The following is an 18503-nucleotide window of genomic DNA, read 5'->3' on the forward strand; positions in this document are numbered from 1 at the left end:
CAGAGCTGGTCTGATCACTGATCACAGGCCCAGAGAGAGAGACCAGAGCTGGTCTGATCACTGATCACAGGCCAGGAGAGAGAGACCAGAGCTGGGCTGATCACTGATCACAGGCCAGGAGAGAGAGACCAGAGCTGGGCTGATCACTGATCACAGGCCCAGAGAGAGAGACCAGATCTGGTCTGATCACTGATCACAGGCCCAGAGAGAGAGACCAGAGGCAGTATTTATGTTACATGTATTTAAAATGCATATTTAAATTACTATTGAGTATTTTGTATTTCACTGGCCTGAACTATAGTCCAGTGTATTTTGTAACAAGATACTTTAGATAGCTGTATTATGTATTTTCAAAATACAAAATGCTTTTCAACAGTCCTGATAGAAAATGATGGACTATTTCTTCTAAAATAAGGGGAAATTGAAAAGGCGCTTGGTTCACACATGTATTTGTTCCATTTCTAACTGCACAGGACATCTGACTGAAATAGTCTGTCTATTATGTATTTTCTGTATTTTGAAAATAAATATCTTTATAAAAATGTATTGTTGACAACAGTATTTGGCGTGTTATTTTCATACATTCTTTAGGGTATTTTATGACAAGATACGTGTTGCTGTGTCTTTGTCCATCTGAAGGGGTGTGGCTTATTAGAATAATAATATCCATGCTTTGCAAGTGGTCATTTTTACATTTGCGTTTTGGTCATTTAGCATCCAGAGCGACATACAGTCAGTGCATTCAACTAAAGTAGATAAACAACCACATATCAGAGTCATAGCAAGTAAAATGTTTTTTGTTGTTACCGTTACTAAGAATGTTGTTGAGGTTATTGGTGTATTTTGTTTTGATACATTAGTCTTTAGGGTATTTTGTCATTTTTGCCCATCTCTGCACACACACACACTGGATATTGTGACAAAGGAGCCCTGTTTCCCAGCAACAGCATGCTGACACATCCCGCCCTGCTCTCCTTTCTCTGGTGCTGGATCCATCAGATGGTATTATATTTATTATGCTCCAACAGGTCCAGAATAATGGGATAAACCAACTAAAGCTCTTCTGTCTTCCACAATGTCTCAGGCCTCTTTCTTAAATTAGAAATCAGTCTTCTCAGAAAAGGAATCTCTTTAGTAATAAAATATGTTAGTGAGTCTGGTGTAAAACAAGCTCCCTAGTGAGGGAGAGAGAGATTACAGACAGGACACATGCTGTTAGTGGCAGCCAACACTGTGTGTGCGTGCGTGCGTGTGTGTGTGTGTCATAGAGTGGCAGCCAACACTGTTTTAAAATGGTCATGAAATATTTTTAAACCTGATCCACAGGGTTGATTCCACTCTATTCAGAAACGGCCTCCCAGAGTTATCACGCAATGTTAGTAAAAAACACTCCAATAGATCCACATTCATAGTTCATACCTCAGTGAGTCCCTCACTGCTGAGAACAAACCAACTCTGCCAAGGGTGTTTTTTTCTCTTGAGTACCCCAGAGACTGGCCTGTTGAAATCCCTTTAAACAAATGATTTGACCCTATCAAAATGCTGAAAACCTCTTGTCATGGTTCAGACCCATTTCTCAGTGTGGGATTGCAACTGGGTCAATCAAATCAAATCAAATGTATCAAATCAAATGTATTTATATAGCCCTTCGTACATCAGCTGATATCTCAAAGTGCTGTACAGAAACCCAGTCTAAAACCCCAAACAGCAAGCAATGCATTTGTAGAAGCACGGTGGCTAGGAAAAACTCCCTAGAAAGGCCAAAACCTAGGAAGAAACCTAGAGAGGAACCAGGCTATGAGGGGTGGCCAGTCCTCTTCTGGCTGTGCCGGGTGGAGATTATAACAGAACATGGCCAAGATGTTCAAATGTTCATAAATGACCAGCATGGTCAAATAATAATAATCACAGTAGTTGTCGAGGGTGCAGCAAGTCAGCACCTCAGGAGTTAATGTCAGTTGGCTTTTCATAGCCGATCATTAAGAGTATCTCTACCACTCCTGCTGTCTCTAGAGAGTTGAAAACAGCAGGTCTGGGACAGGTAGCACGTCCGGTGAACAGGTCAGGATTCCATAGCCGCAGGCAGAACAGTTGAAACTGGAGCAGCAGCACGGCCAGGTGGACTGGGGACAGCAAGGAGTCATCATGCCAGGTAGTCCTGAGGCATGGTCCTAAGGCTCAGGTCCTCCGAGAGAGAGAAAGAAAGAGAGAAAGAGAGAATTAGAGAGAGCATACTTAAATTCACACAGGACACCGGATAAGACAGGAGAAGTACTCCAGATATAACAAACTGACCCTAGCCCCCCGACACATAAACTACTGCAGCATAAATACTGGAGGCTGAGACAGGAGGGGTCAGGAGACACTGTGGCCCCATCCGATGATACCCCCGGACAGGGCCAAACAGGAAGGATATAACCCCACCCACTTTGCCGAAGCACAGCCCCCACACCACTAGAGGGATATCTTCAACCACCAACTTACCATCCTGAGACAAGGCCGAGTATAGCCCACAAAGATCTCCGCCACGGCACAACCCGAGGGGGGCGCCAACCCAGACAGGAAGATCACATCAGTGACTCAACCCACTCAAGTGACGCACCCCTCCTAGGGACGGCATGAAAGAGCACCAGTAAGCCAGTGACTCAGCCCCTGTCAATGTGTGTGTATGTACAGCACCAGTCAAAAGTTTGGACACATCTACTCATTCAAGGGTTTTTCTTTATTTTTACTATTTTCTACATTGTTGAATAATAGTGAAGACATCAAAACTATGAAATAACACATATGGAATCATGTAGTAACCAAAAAAGTGTTAAACAAACAAATCAAAATATATTTGATATTTTAGATTCTTCAAAGTAGCCACCCTTTTGGCATTCTCTCAACCAGCTTCATGAGGAATGCTTTTCCGTTCACCTACTCCGCGTCTCACAAAGACACGGCGGTTGGAACCAAAAATCGCACACTCCCCATCCACACACACACACACACACACACACACACACACACACACACACACACACACACACACACACACACACACACACACACACACACACTACCATCTCTGCACTCTTCAGTTTTACAATAGGGACGAGTCCCTGATATATCCGGTAGACTTTTTAAACATTTTATTTCATCTTTATTTAACCAGGTAGTCCAGTACAAGTTCTCATCAGCTGCGACCTGGCCAAGATAAAGCAAAGTAGTGTGACACAAACAACAACACAGTTACACATGGAATAAACAAATGTACAGTCAATAACACAATGGGAAAAACACTATATACAGTGTGTGTAAATGAGGTAAGATTAGGGAGGTAAGACTTCATAAATACATGATCCTCATGCTTGTCCCTTTGATTTGTGATGTAAGTTTTTTATGGCTATTTCTAGGATGATAAAGTAAGATTAAGATTAAGAGTTATCAGTGAGTCAAATTGAATTAATTGAAAAGACTAGAAATGTTACAGATCTATACTGTGATGTGACAGCGACAGCTTCCGGTAGAAAAGCGAACTACAATACCAGAAAGAATAATGCAGTACTATGCTGAAACCGGCGTAGTGTTTGGTGGCGCTGTAGAGCTGCGATGTGTTTGTTGTCTCCGAAGACCCGTCAAGATGTCTGACATGGAAGATGATTTCATGTGCGACGATGAAGAAGATTATGATCTGGTAAGCGTAAGTTTACATAATACGTTTCTATTTCCTTATTTATTGATGTTTAATCAGAGCTGTTTCCTTAGCTAGTATATTTTCATTAGCTAGGTCGGAGCAGGGGAGTTAGCTAGTTAGGTAGCTAAACTACCTAGATAGATAGCTAGTTCAGCTAACGTTAGCATAAAGGCGAGGATAGCTTGCAGAGTTGCTGCTAGTGCTAGCTAATCTCGGCTGCTTGGCATGGGGGAAACTGAGTTTGCTATAGTATACTGAGTTAGCTATACTAGTCAATTTATTATAGCATGTTATGTTACCATAGCTAGCCACAAACATACAACCGTTTAGCTAGCTAGGTGTAGATAACTACCCTGTGGCCGCGCATGCGCCGTTGCTGGTTAGAGAAAACAGCTAGCTACTTAGACTCATTAGTAAACAACTATGGCAAGCCGTTAGCACAATCATAACATCTCTGTCACGTTATCAATCTTTGTTGTATTAACTCATAGCCAGCTAACTTATGTCCTGAGTTTATGTCTCAACCCAGGAATATTCCGAGGACAGTAACTCAGAGCCAAATGTCGACTTGGAAAACCAGTACTACAACTCCAAAGCACTGAAGGAGGATGACCCCAAAGCAGCTCTCAACAGCTTTCAGAAGGTGGGTACTGGCTACTCACTCGCTCCACTCACTCACAGATTGATGAGTGTACGATGGTAATGTATACTCTCTATTGGCAGGTATTGGAGCTGGAGGGAGAGAAGGGAGAATGGGGGTTCAAAGCCCTAAAACAGATGATCAAAATCAACTTCAAGCTAGTAAGAAATGAAATGCTCTGTGGTGTTGTCTCAAAATGTCTACTCTCCGTCTCTGAGTCCGTATGATTAGTGCTTGTGAGTTTGTCTTTATGACATACTGTCATTCCCACTGCAACTTCAATGCCCTGTCTCCTGTCGAACTGTGTGTGTCCTGCAGACCAACTTCCCAGAGATGATGTCTCGGTACAAGCAGCTGTTGACGTACATCAGGAGCGCTGTGACCAGAAACTACTCAGAGAAGTCCATCAACTCCATCCTAGACTACATCTCCACCTCCAAACAGGTATAGACGCAATACCTGGAACTAGAACAAAGGGTTTTTGGCCTCAAAGCTCAGATCTTTATTTTGGCTCAAATCTCAAGTGATGTGAACTGTTTGTTATCCCATTTAAAAAAACAACTTTTTATCAATATCAATTTCTTACAACTTTTGTCTTATATGGCCAATAAAGTTACTGACTCTGGGTCAGTCCTATTGGTATGAATGAAGTGGTGGCAGTGGTTCCATGTTCTACATGACTGAGGTGTTAATGTAGGCTGAGGTTCATGTTCTAGATGACTGAGACGTTAATGTAGGCTGAGGTTCATGTTCTGGGTGACTGAGGTGTTAATGTAGGCTGAGGTTCATGTTCTGGATGACTGAGGTGTTAATGTAGGCTGAGGTTCATGTTCTAGATGACTGAGGTGTTAATGTAGGCTGAGGTTCATGTTCCAGGTGACTGAGATGTTAATGTAGGCTGAGGTTCATGTTCTAGATGACTGAGGTGTTAATGTAGGCTGAGGTTCATGTACTGGATGACTGAGGTGTTAATGTAGGCTGAGGTTCATGTTCCAGGTGACTGAGGTGTTAATGTAGGCTGAGGTTCATGTTCTAGATGACTGAGGTGTTAATGTAGGCTGAGGTTCATGTTCTAGATGACTGAGGTGTTAATGTAGGCTGAGGTTCATGTTCCAGGTGACTGAGGTGTTAATGTGGGCTGTGGTTGGTTGTTTTATGTGTCACAGATGGACCTGCTGCAGGAGTTTTATGAAACGACGCTGGACGCTCTGAAGGATGCCAAGAACGACAGACTCTGGTTCAAAACTAACACAAAGGTAGGGTGTGTCAAAATAATATCAGCTTTTTCCTAGTGTGCACTCAGTCACTACTTCCCACAAAAATCAAAAAGCAGTGGTTTGGTGGTGGCAGGGACTAGTAATTTCCTCTCAAATCAGTAAAGTGAAGTGAACAAGTGAGAATTGGGACATAATGTTTCTGTTTATTTCTATGGGTAGGACAATATCTGATCTGGCAGTTTGTCAGGCCTCTGTGTTTGGGAGTTTCTACCTCTGCAAAGCCCTAGACTGGTAGCGAGATCTGTTTGTGTTAAATTGTTTGCCAAACATCACCCTAACATCCTTATTTAGTGATAGTTATAGCACAAACATAGAAGTTGTTGTTGTCTCTCAGCCTGTTTTAACTGTCGTCCTCGTGTTGTCTCTCAGCCTGTTTTAACTGTCGTCCTCGTGTTGTCTCTCAGCCTGTTTTAACTAAAGTCCTCTTGTTGTCTCTCAGCCTGTTTTAACTGTCGTCCTCGTGTTGTTTCTCAGCCTGTTTTAACTAAAGTCCTCTTGTTGTCTCTCAGCCTGTTTTAACTAAAGTCCTCGTGTTGTCTCTCAGCCTGTTTTAACTAAAGTCCTCTTGTTGTCTCTCAGCCTGTTTTAACTAAAGTCCTCGTGTTGTCTCTCAGCCTGTTTTAACTAAAGTCCTCTTGTTGTCTCTCAGCCTGTTTTAACTGTCGTCCTCGTGGTGTCTCTCAGCCTGTTTTAACTGTCGTCCTCTTGTTGTCTCTCAGCCTGTTTTAACTAAAGTCCTCGTGTTGTCTCTCAGCCTGTTTTAACTAAAGTCCTCTTGTTGTCTCTCAGCCTGTTTTAACTGTCGTCCTCGTGTTGTCTCTCAGCCTGTTTTAACTAAAGTCCTCGTGTTGTCTCTCAGCCTGTTTTAACTAAAGTCCTCTTGTTGTCTCTCAGCCTGTTTTAACTAAAGTCCTCTTGTTGTCTCTCAGCCTGTTTTAACTGTCGTCCTCGTGTTGTCTCTCAGCCTGTTTTAACTGTCGTCCTCGTGTTGTCTCTCAGCCTGTTTTAACTGTAGTCCTCGTGTTGTCTCTCAGCCTGTTTTAACTAAAGTCCTCGTGTTGTCTCTCAGCCTGTTTTAACTAAAGTCCTCTTGTTGTCTCTCAGCCTGTTTTAACTAAAGTCCTCGTGTTGTCTCTCAGCCTGTTTTAACTAAAGTCCTCTTGTTGTCTCTCAGCCTGTTTTAACTAAAGTCCTCGTGTTGTCTCTCAGCCTGTTTTAACTAAAGTCCTCTTGTTGTCTCTCAGCCTGTTTTAACTAAAGTCCTCGTGTTGTCTCTCAGCCTGTTTTAACTAAAGTCCTCTTGTTGTCTCTCAGCCTGTTTTAACTAAAGTCCTCGTGGTGTCTCTCAGCCTGTTTTAACTGTCGTCCTCTTGTTGTCTCTCAGCCTGTTTTAACTAAAGTCCTCGTGTTGTCTCTCAGCCTGTTTTAACTGTAGTCCTCGTGGTGTCTCTCAGCCTGTTTTAACTAAAGTCCTCTTGTTGTCTCTCAGCCTGTTTTAACTAAAGTCCTCGTGTTGTCTCTCAGCCTGTTTTAACTAAAGTCCTCTGGTTGTCTCTCAGCCTGTTTTAACTGTAGTCCTCGTGGTGTCTCTCAGCCTGTTTTAACTGTAGTCCTCGTGTTGTCTCTCAGCCTGTTTTAACTGCCGTCCTCTTGTCTCTCAGCCTGTTTTAACTGTCGTCCTCGTGTTGTCTCTCAGCCTGTTTTAACTGTCGTCCTCGTGTTGTCTCTCAGCCTGTTTTAACTAAAGTCCTCGTGTTGTCTCTCAGCCTGTTTTAACTAAAGTCCTATTGTTGTCTCTCAGCCTGTTTTAACTAAAGTCCTCGTGTTGTCTCTCAGCCTGTTTTAACTGTCGTCCTCGTGTTGTCTCTCAGCCTGTTTTAACTAAAGTCCTGTTGTTGTCTCTCAGCCTGTTTTAACTGTCGTCCTCGTGTTGTCTCTCAGCCTGTTTTAACTAAAGTCCTCTGGTTGTCTCTCAGCCTGTTTTAACTGTAGTCCTCGTGGTGTCTCTCAGCCTGTTTTAACTGTAGTCCTCGTGTTGTCTCTCAGCCTGTTTTAACTGCCGTCCTCTTGTCTCTCAGCCTGTTTTAACTGTCGTCCTCGTGTTGTCTCTCAGCCTGTTTTAACTGTCGTCCTCGTGTTGTCTCTCAGCCTGTTTTAACTAAAGTCCTCGTGTTGTCTCTCAGCCTGTTTTAACTAAAGTCCTATTGTTGTCTCTCAGCCTGTTTTAACTAAAGTCCTCGTGTTGTCTCTCAGCCTGTTTTAACTGTCGTCCTCGTGTTGTCTCTCAGCCTGTTTTAACTAAAGTCCTGTTGTTGTCTCTCAGCCTGTTTTAACTGTCGTCCTCGTGTTGTCTCTCAGCCTGTTTTAACTGTCGTCCTCTGGTTGTCTCTCAGCCTGTTTTAACTAAAGTCCTGTTGTTGTCTCTCAGCCTGTTTTAACTGTCGTCCTCGTGTTGTCTCTCAGCCTGTTTTAACTGTCGTCCTCTGGTTGTCTCTCAGCCTGTTTTAACTGTCGTCCTCGTGTTGTCTCTCAGCCTGTTTTAACTAAAGTCCTATTGTTGTCTCTCAGCCTGTTTTAACTGTCGTCCTCTGGTTGTCTCTCAGCTGGGCAAGCTGTACCTGGAGAGAGAGGAATTTGGGAAGTTACAGAAGATCCTCAGACAGCTGCACCAGTCCTGTCAGGTACAGTAAGACAGGTGGTAGTCTGAGACAACGCTTAGTCTGATGGGGTTTACACAGCCATCTGAGTAGCTAAGTTCCCAATATGGCTGCTAGCAGTATTTTTGTTGTTGTTGTATACTGGTATGATCTGTTATGTTGTATATCTATGTGCACTGGAGACAGATGATGTTGCAGATATATGGTCTGTTATGTGTATATCTGATCTATTATGTAGTATATCTGTATCTATGTGCACTGCAGACAGACAATGTTGAAGATCTGTGGTCTGTTATGTGCATATCTGATCTGTTAAGTTCTATATCTATGTGCAGTGCAGACAAAGGATATTGGGGATCTATGGTCTTTTATGTGTGTGTGATCTGTAATGGTGTATATCTATGTCTCTCTCTAGACAGATGACGGGGAGGACGACCTAAAGAAAGGCACCCAGCTCCTGGAGATCTATGCTCTGGAGATCCAGATGTACACAGCCCAGAAGAACAACAAGAAGCTGAAGGCCCTGTATGAACAGTCCCTGCACATCAAGTCTGCTATCCCTCACCCACTCATTATGGGAGTCATCAGGGGTGTGTTACCACCGTAGACAGATGAAACCCTGAAGGCAGCATAGCTGTCAACATTATTATATTTTACATGTATTGCATTGGAGCCACACACAGCGGTTTACATTGAATAAATACATTGACCATAGAAAAATAATCCCCCTTAGAACTATTATTCTATGGTTACGCCTTGTAAACTGACGTGTAGGAAAACTCGGGGAGGTTTGCCACTATCGTGGATAAAATCGATAATATTGTATAAGATGGTAAAAATATGTGTGTGTGTGTGTGTCAGTCACTGCGTGTGTTTATGTGATGTAATAACAGGCCTGTTCCTGTTTTGTCTCCTTCCCCAGAGTGTGGGGGTAAGATGCACCTGAGAGAGGGGGAGTTTGAGAAGGCCCACACAGACTTCTTTGAGGCGTTTAAGAACTACGATGAGTCAGGCAGCCCCAGGAGAACCACCTGTCTGAAGTACCTGGTGCTGGCCAACATGCTCATGAAGTCTGGAATCAACCCTTTCGACTCACAGGAGGTACAACACTCATTCAATTCAGTTTAGTTAAGTCCAGTTAAATTAAATGTTATTTATCCCCTAAGAGCAATTACTAACATGATCATTATGGAACCATACATGTGGTGGAGGCATCCCATACCTTTATATTGTTGGAGGCAACATTGCATTAATCAAATTCAAATCACCTGCAGCAAACACTGCTTGATAAAGTGTTGTATTACAGTGGCTGTTCTTATTGTGTTTTTCTGTGACAGGCCAAACCCTATAAAAACGACCCAGAGATCTTGGCCATGACAAATCTAGTAAGGTAAGAACACGTGTGTGCTTCTAGTCATCCATGGCGGTGTTGCTGATATTTTAGGGTAGAAAGCCAAGGCATCAGTTAAACAATAACGTCACTATTTACAACCTATTTCCACTTGTTTGTGCTGAGTTGTCAGTTGACCCAAACTGTTATTGTTTTACATCACATATAAGTGGTTGATGGAGGTGCAACATAGTGAAGATACCCTTTAACCACGGGTTCAGCTGTGGCGTCTCTTCAACCTAATTTATGATCAGTCTGGGATCCACGACACAGAGGGTCTGCTCTGTGATTTTGATGCAATTGCAGAAGGAAATGGAACCGCTCCTAGGCTGTGGCTCTGACACCTCTCTCTCAAAATGTAAAACAAGGCTGAGGCCTCCGTGAGCTCGTGTTTGTTTCCCAGACGATGACTGGTTGACAGGTGTAGTTGGGGAGGGGTTTCTGGTATGTCTGCTCTGAACAGTGTGAGAAGCATGAATGCCCTACCGTTCACGGGCTCCACATTCGTTAACACAGCGGATGCTGGATTGAATGGCATCGACCATAAAAAGCCCATTTGAAAGCCATTTGCTCTTTAGCTCTGGTCTCCTCCCTTAACACCATGGGACCACGCAGCCATCATACCGCTCAGGAAGGAGACGCCTTTTGTCTCCTAGAGATGAACGTACTTTGGTGCGAAAAGTATAAATCAATCCCAGAACAACAGCAAAGGACCTTGTGAAGATGCTGGAGGAAACGGGTACAAAAGTATCTATTTCCACAGTAAAACGAGTCCTATATCGACATAACCTGAAAGGCCGCTCTGCAAGGAAGAAGCCACTGCTCCAAAACCGTCATAAAAAAGCCAGACAACGGTTTGCAACTGCACATTGGGACAAAGATCATACTTTTTGGAGAAATGTCCTCTAGTCTGATGAAACAAAAATATAACTGTTTGGCCAAAATGACCATCACTATGTTTGGAGGAAAAAGGAGGAGGCTTGCAAGGCGAAGAACACCATCCCAACCGTGAAGCACAGGGGTGGCAGCATCATGTTGTGGGAGTGCTTTGCTGCAGGAAGACTGGTGCACTTCACAAAATAGATGGCATAATGAGGAAGGACAATTGTGTGGATATATTGAAGCAACAGCTCGAGACATCAGTCAAGAAGTTAAAGCTTGGTCACAAATGGGTCTTCCATAAGGACAATGACCCCAAGCATACTTCCAAAGTTGTGGCAAAATGGCTTAAGGACAACAAAGTCAAGGTATTGGAGTGGCCATCACAAAGCCCTGACCTCAATCCCATTGAAGATTTGTGGACAGAACTGAAAAAGCGTGTGTGAGCAAGGATGCCTACAAACCTGACTCAGTTACACCAGCTCTGTCAGGAGGAATGGGCCAAAATTCACCCAACTTATTGTGGGAAGCTTGTGGAAGTCTACCCAAAACGTTTGACCTTAGTTAAACAATTTAAAGGCAATGCTACCAAATACTAATTGAGTGTACGTAAACTTCTGACCCACTGGGAATGCGATGAAAGAAATAAAAGCTGAAATAAATCACTCTCTACTATTATTCTGACATTTCACATTCTTAAAATAAAGTGGTGATCCTAACTGACCTAAAACAGGTAATTATTGCTAGGATTAAATGTCAGGAATTGTGAAAGTAAGAATAAATGTATTTGGCTAAGGTGTATGTAAACTTCTGACTTCAACTGTCTGTCATTATTTTATGGATTGTAATGTCATTATTCTAACCCAGTGACTGTTCTACTGTTGTGTGTCTACTCTCAGCTCCTATCAGAATAATGACATCACAGAGTTTGAGAAGATACTGAAGACCAACCATAGTAGTATCATGGATGACCCCTTCATCAGAGAACACATAGAGGGTGAGTGGTGTTTGTGTGCCTGTGTGTATATGTGTGGGCTTTCTCACATTTGTTGATGAACGAAACATGGAAGTATTGCATTGAAGACGAGGTTTCAACAAACTTGAGACAAACTGTACCAGTATCTGCATATTGAGATGATGTGCCCTGGTGGACGGGGTGAGAGTGGACGGGGTGAGTGTGCCCTGGTGGACGGGGTGAGGGTGGACGGGGTGAGTGTGGCCTGGTGGACGGGGTGAGTGTGACCTGGTGGACGGGGTGAGGGTGCCCTGGTGGACGGGGGTGAGGGCGCCCTGGTGGACGGGGGTGAGGGCGCCCTGGTGGACGGGGTGAGAGTGGACGGGGTGAGAGTGCCCTGGTGGACGGGGGTGAATGTGCCCTGGTGGACTGGATGAGTGTGCCCTGGTGGACGGGGTGAGGGTGGACGGGGTGAGTGTGCCCTGGTGGACTGGGTGAGTGTGCCCTGGTGGACGGGGTGAGGGTGGACGGGGTGAGTGTGGCCTGGTGGACGGGGTGAGAGTGCCCTGGTGGACGGGGGTGAGTGTGGACTGGGTGAGTGTGCCCTGGTGGACGGGTTGAGAGTGGACGGGGTGAGTGTGCCCTGGTGGACGGGGTGAGTGTGGCCTGGTGGACGGGGTGAGTGTGGCCTGGTGGACGGGGTGAGGGTGCCCTGGTGGACGGGGTGAGGGTGCCCTGGTGGACGGGGTGAGAGTGGACGGTGTGAGTGTGGACGGGGTGAGGGTGCCCTGGTGGACGGGGTGAGGGTGGACGGGGTGAGGGTGCCCTGGTGGACGGGTTGCCCTGGTGGACGGGGTGCCCTGGTGGACGGGGTGAGGGCGCCCTGGTGGACGGGGTGAGAGTGCCCTGGTGGACGGGGGTGAGTGTGTCCTGGTGGACGGGGGTGAGTGTGCCCTGGTGGACGGGGGTGAGGGTGGACGGGGGTGTGTGTGCCCTGGTGGACGGGGGTGTGTGTGTGACCTGGTGGACGGGGGTGTGTGTGTGACCTGGTGGACGGGGGTGTGTGTGACCTGGTGGACGGGGGTGTGTGTGCCCTGGTGGATTGGGTGTGGACTGAAGAGAGACTGATCAGTGCTGTTTTGTCTTATTTTCCAGAGCTGCTGCGGAACATCAGGACCCAGGTCCTTATCGCGCTCATCAAGCCTTACACTAGAATACACATCCCATTCATCTCTAAGGTAAGTCTGAGGACAGCACTGGCATCTGGACTAACTAGCCTGGTCCCAGATCTGTTTGTGTGCTTTTTTGCCAATTCCTATGGTCATTGGCATGATGATTTTTACAATAAGAGTTGGTAGGACAGCACAAACAGATCTGAGACCAGGCTAGAGTTAATCATTGACTTCACTGTGTGTATTGATAATGTATCTGATAATGAACTTTGCTGAGTAGATCATGTATTTATTAGGTCACTGATGTTGCTGTTTGGATTGATCAAAGTGTAACGCCCTGTGTTCTGTCTCCTCTGTCTCAGGAGCTGAACATAGATGTTTGTGACGTGGAGAGTTTGTTGGTGCAGTGCATATTGGACAAGTAAGTTTGTCCTAGACATGCATCTGATCTGTGGCCCAAACTACCATTTAGGAGAGTAGAATCCACTGTTAGCAAAAGTGTTTTGCATCAAACAGACATTCATGCCATGGAAGACTTGTATGTTTTCTCTAGACTCTTCCGTATTTCTATGAGAGGCTTCAGTCAGTGTAGATGAAGGGGAGGAGACGGGTTAAAGAAGGATTTTAAAGCCTTGAGACATGGATCGCTGATGGGTTTCCTGTGTGTATCAGGATGGTCCACCACCCAAAGGACATCTAGCCTACTTGACACAACTGTGGGAAGGAAACATTGGATTCAACATGGGCCAGCATCCCCTTTCGACACCTTGTAGGCTATTTTTACCTATTGGCAATAGAAGTTATTTTTTCATTAGGTAGAATTCTTATTGACCACATGACATTGATTTTGAGATATGAAGACTTTATTATAAATTAAATGAAACTGTTTTACAAAAATGTGCATATGAAAATCATAACTGGCACGTAGATCAGTAGAAATGGTACAATAACTTGCCAATCCAAGTAGAAAAGGGTGATGACCATTGGTGTAGCCTATTACCGGCTACTTCAGGAGCCTAACGGCAGAAGCTGCAAAGGCCAGCAGCAGCGGGAAGAGGAGGGTCTGGTTGGGAACAGGTTTTTGTCTTTCTGGTTAGGCTATATTGATCTCTGGCTCCCTCTTTGGTCATTTGTGTCTTTATTTTTAATTGCAGTGCTTAAAGCATCAGACATGCTCAGTAGTCAACATATAGTTGACTTTATTCAAACAATAGGGTGTGTCTATATATGTAAAAATAAACATACACAAACTATTTTTTGTTGTTGGGACAGCCCTAGTATACTCAGTGTATAGTGTACCTGGCTGACAGAGGCATCACAAGACGAAGCAAAGCATGTTTCTTGTGCATGAGTGTTAAGACATGTTTCGTGTACGGGGATCATTTGAATTCCTCATTTCTCAGTTCCTCATAGTTTCCACCCTGCACCTTGAGGAATGCAGGAGGCCAGCATGGGTTTCTGTCTCTCTCCCTCTCTCTCCGTCTCTGTTTGTGGTGTTATTCTTCCCTGTTTAATTTATTGCAGATCTGTCATTTATTACTGGTTTCATTATTTAGTTTAGAAGTAGTGTACGTGCACACATTCAGTAACTTGCAGGCTACAAAAAGTAAACTGATGAAAGATACCTGTAAACTGTTGATTGCTCCCGCAGTTTTATTGTGCAACGTTTTGACCCAAAGGTCCTTGTCAGCCGGATGAAGATCTTTTGATCAAAACGTTGGGCAAATAAAACGTTGGGAGAAATCAACAGTTTACAGGTAGGTGTCTTATCTAGCATGTCTTTATTATTTCCCATGCTACTGTAGCAGACTGCTGCGTATTGTTTACTACCCTCAGCCTGATCAGATCTACAGCCAGTCAACTGGAACAGATTGACATTTGACACTGCATTCCCACTGTTGTCACAGAGCTCAACAGAATATGTACTGTATGTAGTGAAATGTGGAGGTGGTGGAATGTGTTCATCAGACAGCTTAGTGTAGATGTGATAATTGGTTGAGAGAGAGTACACACATCAGTGGTTCAGGTGCTTGACAGAAACCAAACAGTGAAAGAAGTTCAACAATGACTCCAACTAATGCTATCCACAGTGATTTGTAATTTAAACCATAATCAAATGCAAACATTGATGTTGTTGATCCCATTTTTATATAAAACTGCATTGTTTTATACAATATTGTTTGATCCATTTCTAAATGTTTTCCTGACCAAGATGGAAAGAATGTTTAGTCATGTTGCTAGGATGCCAATGTCCATTCTTGTGTTGTATTTATTGAACCATTGTTCTCTGATCTCTCTTGTGCTGTGGTTTCCTCCCTGTAGCACCATCCAAGGCCGTATCGACCAGGTCAACCAGCTGTTGGAGCTAGACTACCAGAAGAGAGGAGGGGCGCGCTACACTGCCTTAGACAAATGGACTAAACAACTCAATTCTCTCAACCAAGCCATCGTCAGCAAACTCACATGATTCTGACTGACATGTGACAATGGACAGCACTGAAAGATAGGAAGGAGAATCTCAATCAACTGTTCCAATGTGTCAGAATAGAAACCAAACGATCCAGTGTGGATGGGCTGAGCGGAGAGGAGCACCACAGCAGCACAGAGATGTTTTGTGATCTGACGCTGCGTTTCCCAGAGAAGGAGAGATACTGCTTTCTAGAAGACATCAGCGCTCTCTAAGGGACATCTCGGTTTACGTCAAGCCCTTCGTGTTTGTTTTTCACAAGACTTTAGTAGAATGATTTAAGAAATATCACTGTCAACACCTTTTTAAAAGTGCTGTATTTTTTTCGGTGGGCAGTTTGAGTACAATAACACAATGGTTTATTTGTGCCTGTTGACTGGCAGCTGGTGTTGGGAAACCTTTTTCACAACATGTAGCTGCAGCATTGAATGCACGTTGGCTGTTGTGAATAAAACAAACTAATGTTCTCCAACTGTGTTTACTGTATATGACATTTCAATGTAGGTCTAGATACCGTCTACTTTTCAGCTCTCATGCTAACATTGGTTCCATACTATATTATTTGAAAAAATCAATATTATTTGGTAGTTGCAACAGACTCCTGTTCTTAGTGTTAGTCAATTGTTTGTGTGCAGAAACTTATGAATAGATAGATACATTTTCAGTGATGGGAGTGAATCTATGTCATCAATCACATTGCATACAGAACAGTAGCAAAGCAGAAATCTGTTAGAATCATAATCCAAAGGTTGATTCGGTGTTGTAGGCTAGACATACAGTTGAAGTCGGAAGTTTACATACACTTTGGTTGTAGCCATTAAAACTCGTTTTTCAACCACTCCACACATTTCTTGTTAACAAACTATAGTTTTGGCAAGTCGGTCAGGACATCTACTTTGTGCATGACACAAGTCAATTTTCTAACAATTGTTTACAGACTAATTATTTCACTTATAATTCACTGTATCACAATTCCAGTAAGTCAGAAGTTTACATACATTAAGTTGACTGTGCCTTTAAACAGCTTGGAGAATTCCAGAAAATTATGTCATGGCTTTCGAAGCTTCTGATAGGCTAATTTACATCATTTGAGTCAATTGGAGGTGTACCTGTGGATGTATTTCAAGGCCTGCCTTCAAACTCAGTGTCTCTTTGCTTGACATCATGGGAAAATCAAAAGAAATCAGCCAAGAAAAATAATTGTTGACCTCAAGTCTGGTTCATCCTTGGGAGCAATTTCCAAACGCCTGAAAGTACCACGTTCAACTGTACAAACAATAGTACGCAAGAATAAACACCAAGGGACCACGTAGCTGTCATACCGCTCAGGAAGAAGATGCGTTTTGTCTCCTAAAGATGAATGTACTGTGGTGCGAAACGTGTAAATCAATCCCAGAACAACAGCAAAGGACCTTGTGAAGATGCTGGAGGAAACAGGTCAAAACTATCTATATCCACAGTAAAACAAGTCTTATATCGACATAACCTGAAAGGCCACTCAGCAAGGAAGAAGCCACTGCTCCAAAACCGTCATATAAAAGCCAGACTACGGTAGGCAACTGCACACGGGGACAAAGATCATACTTTTTGGAGAAATGTCCTCTGGTCTGATGAAACAAAAATAGAACTGTTTGCCCATAATGACCATCAACTATGTTTGGAGGAAAAAGGAGGAGGCTTGCAAGCTGAAGAACACCATCCCAACCGTGAAGAACGGGGGTGGCAGCATCATGTTGTGGGAGTGCTTTGCTGCAGGAAGGACTGGTGCACTTCACAAAATAGATGGCATTATGAGGGAGGAAAATTATGTGGATAAATTGAAGAAACATCAAGACATCAGTCAAAGTTAAAGCTTGGTCGCAAATGGGTCTTCCAAATGGACAATGACCCCAAGCATACTTCCAAAGTTGTGGCAAAATGGCTTAAGGACAACAAAGTCAAGGTATTGGAGTGGCCATCACAAAGCTCTGACCTCAATCCCATTGAAGATTTGTGGGCAGAACTGAAAAAGTGTGTATGAGCAAGGAGGCCTACAAACCTGACTCAGTTACACCAGCTCTGTCAGGAGGATTGGGCAAAAATTCACCCCACTTATTGTGGGAAGCTTGTGGAAGGCTACCCAAAACATTTGACCCAAGTTAAACAATTTAAAGGCAATGCTACCAAATACTAATTGAGTGTATGTAAACTTCTGACCCACTGGGAGTGTGATGAAAGAAATACAAGCTGAAATAAATCACTCTACTATTATTCTGACATTTCACATTCTTAAAATAAAGTGGCAATCCTAACTGACCTAAAACCGGTCATTTTACTAGGATTAAATGTCAGGAATTGTGAAAAACTGAGTTTAAATGTATTTAGCTAAGGTGTATGTAAACTTCCGACTGCAGCTGCTTTACTCAACAAAAAATATATACTTTTTGCACAGTAGGCCTATTTATCCTGGTCCATCAAATCTTATCAGTGACAGACGCCGAAGGCAAAGACGAACATTGTTTGAGACTGTGGGCTTTCCGTCCCAGATGACCAGCTCTTCTGCCATTCCATTCCTACGTTGACACATTCAGAGCTAGCTGAGCTAGCTAGGCAGCAACAGTTCAACTAGGCAGAGGTAAAACAGGGTGTGTTTCACACAAATGGCTCAACATTTACAATGAAGACAATTAAATCACCTATATCTTGACGACCACTGCGTGCTCAATGACGGTCTGCCGCGGTCTCAGCGATTGACATGGACTCTTGTGATAAGGTAAAGACGGATTTTCTCTGCGAAGTAATGACGGAACCGATTATGTCTGGTAACAGGGCACAACTAGCTTTAGTTAGCTAATGGGAATATGAAGCTAGCTAGCTAGGCCCAAAACATATCTGCAGGTAACAATGTCCCTTTAATGTTTTAGAAGTGTCCGTGAGTTTATCCGATGTTTGATTATTGTCAATGATTTGTCATCTAACTAGATCGCTACGCGTAATAGGCATGCGTGTAAGTAAAGACAATTGAACTAGCTAACTGGCTAACTAGCCAGTTAGCTAAGCAGCTTTTATACGCTTGTCATTTTGGATGGCCAATATCTCATCTGTTCTCCCTGATATGCTGATCTATGTACTAGATATGTTTTAATTGAGGCTAACTATATTGAGAATCTAACTAAACTAGTTACAGTACCTATACTGTCACAATGTGTTGACATTAATGACAGTTCATGTCAACATATCGGTTGACATGAACTGACTTAGCTATCTGGTGAACTTTGATGTTTGACACACCGTTAAATAACTAGCTAGATAGTTATTATAATACGGACCAGGGTAAGTTAACTGGCTAGGTAGTGAGTGACCAGTTACCCGAAACCTCCAGTCTGCAGTGAGTGTGTGGTAGATTGT

At 43.6% G+C, this 18503-nt stretch overlaps 2 protein-coding genes across 16 annotated transcripts in view; both read left to right on the forward strand.

The window, feature by feature from the left end:
- Positions 1 to 3526: 3526 nt before the first annotated feature.
- LOC149971446 (COP9 signalosome complex subunit 2-like) lies at positions 3527 to 15588 on the forward strand. 4 transcript variants are annotated; one of them, XM_090222704.1, is made up of 13 exons: positions 3527 to 3685; positions 4209 to 4322; positions 4403 to 4480; positions 4638 to 4763; positions 5477 to 5575; positions 8200 to 8277; positions 8669 to 8843; positions 9176 to 9354; positions 9591 to 9643; positions 11422 to 11519; positions 12633 to 12715; positions 13012 to 13070; positions 14972 to 15588. In XM_090222704.1, the coding sequence occupies exons 1-13, from the start codon at positions 3542 to 3544 to the stop codon at positions 15114 to 15116; spliced, it is 1431 nt and encodes a 476-aa protein (XP_090078830.1). In that variant the 5' UTR covers positions 3527 to 3541; the 3' UTR covers positions 15117 to 15588. The 4 variants fall into 4 exon arrangements, with proteins under 4 accessions (XP_090078830.1, XP_090078832.1, XP_090078831.1 ...); XM_090222706.1 differs by having other exon boundaries at positions 5486 to 5575; XM_090222705.1 differs by having other exon boundaries at positions 3527 to 3679.
- Positions 15589 to 16421: 833 nt separating this feature from the next.
- Positions 16422 to 18503, forward strand: part of LOC110506138 (selenocysteine insertion sequence-binding protein 2-like) — a 33954-nt gene continuing 31872 nt past the window's right edge. For all 12 annotated transcript variants that reach the window (XM_090222688.1, XM_090222689.1, XM_090222690.1 and 9 more), the window contains exon 1: positions 16422 to 17868. In XM_090222688.1, the coding sequence (XP_090078814.1) occupies positions 17851 to 17868 (18 nt within the window). In that variant the 5' untranslated portion in view covers positions 16422 to 17850. The remainder of the gene's footprint in view (positions 17869 to 18503) is intronic.

Source organism: Oncorhynchus mykiss, chromosome 26 (assembly GCF_057628025.1).
Source record: "Oncorhynchus mykiss isolate SJ-2025 chromosome 26, ASM5762802v1, whole genome shotgun sequence".
Lineage (NCBI taxonomy): Eukaryota > Metazoa > Chordata > Actinopteri > Salmoniformes > Salmonidae > Oncorhynchus > Oncorhynchus mykiss.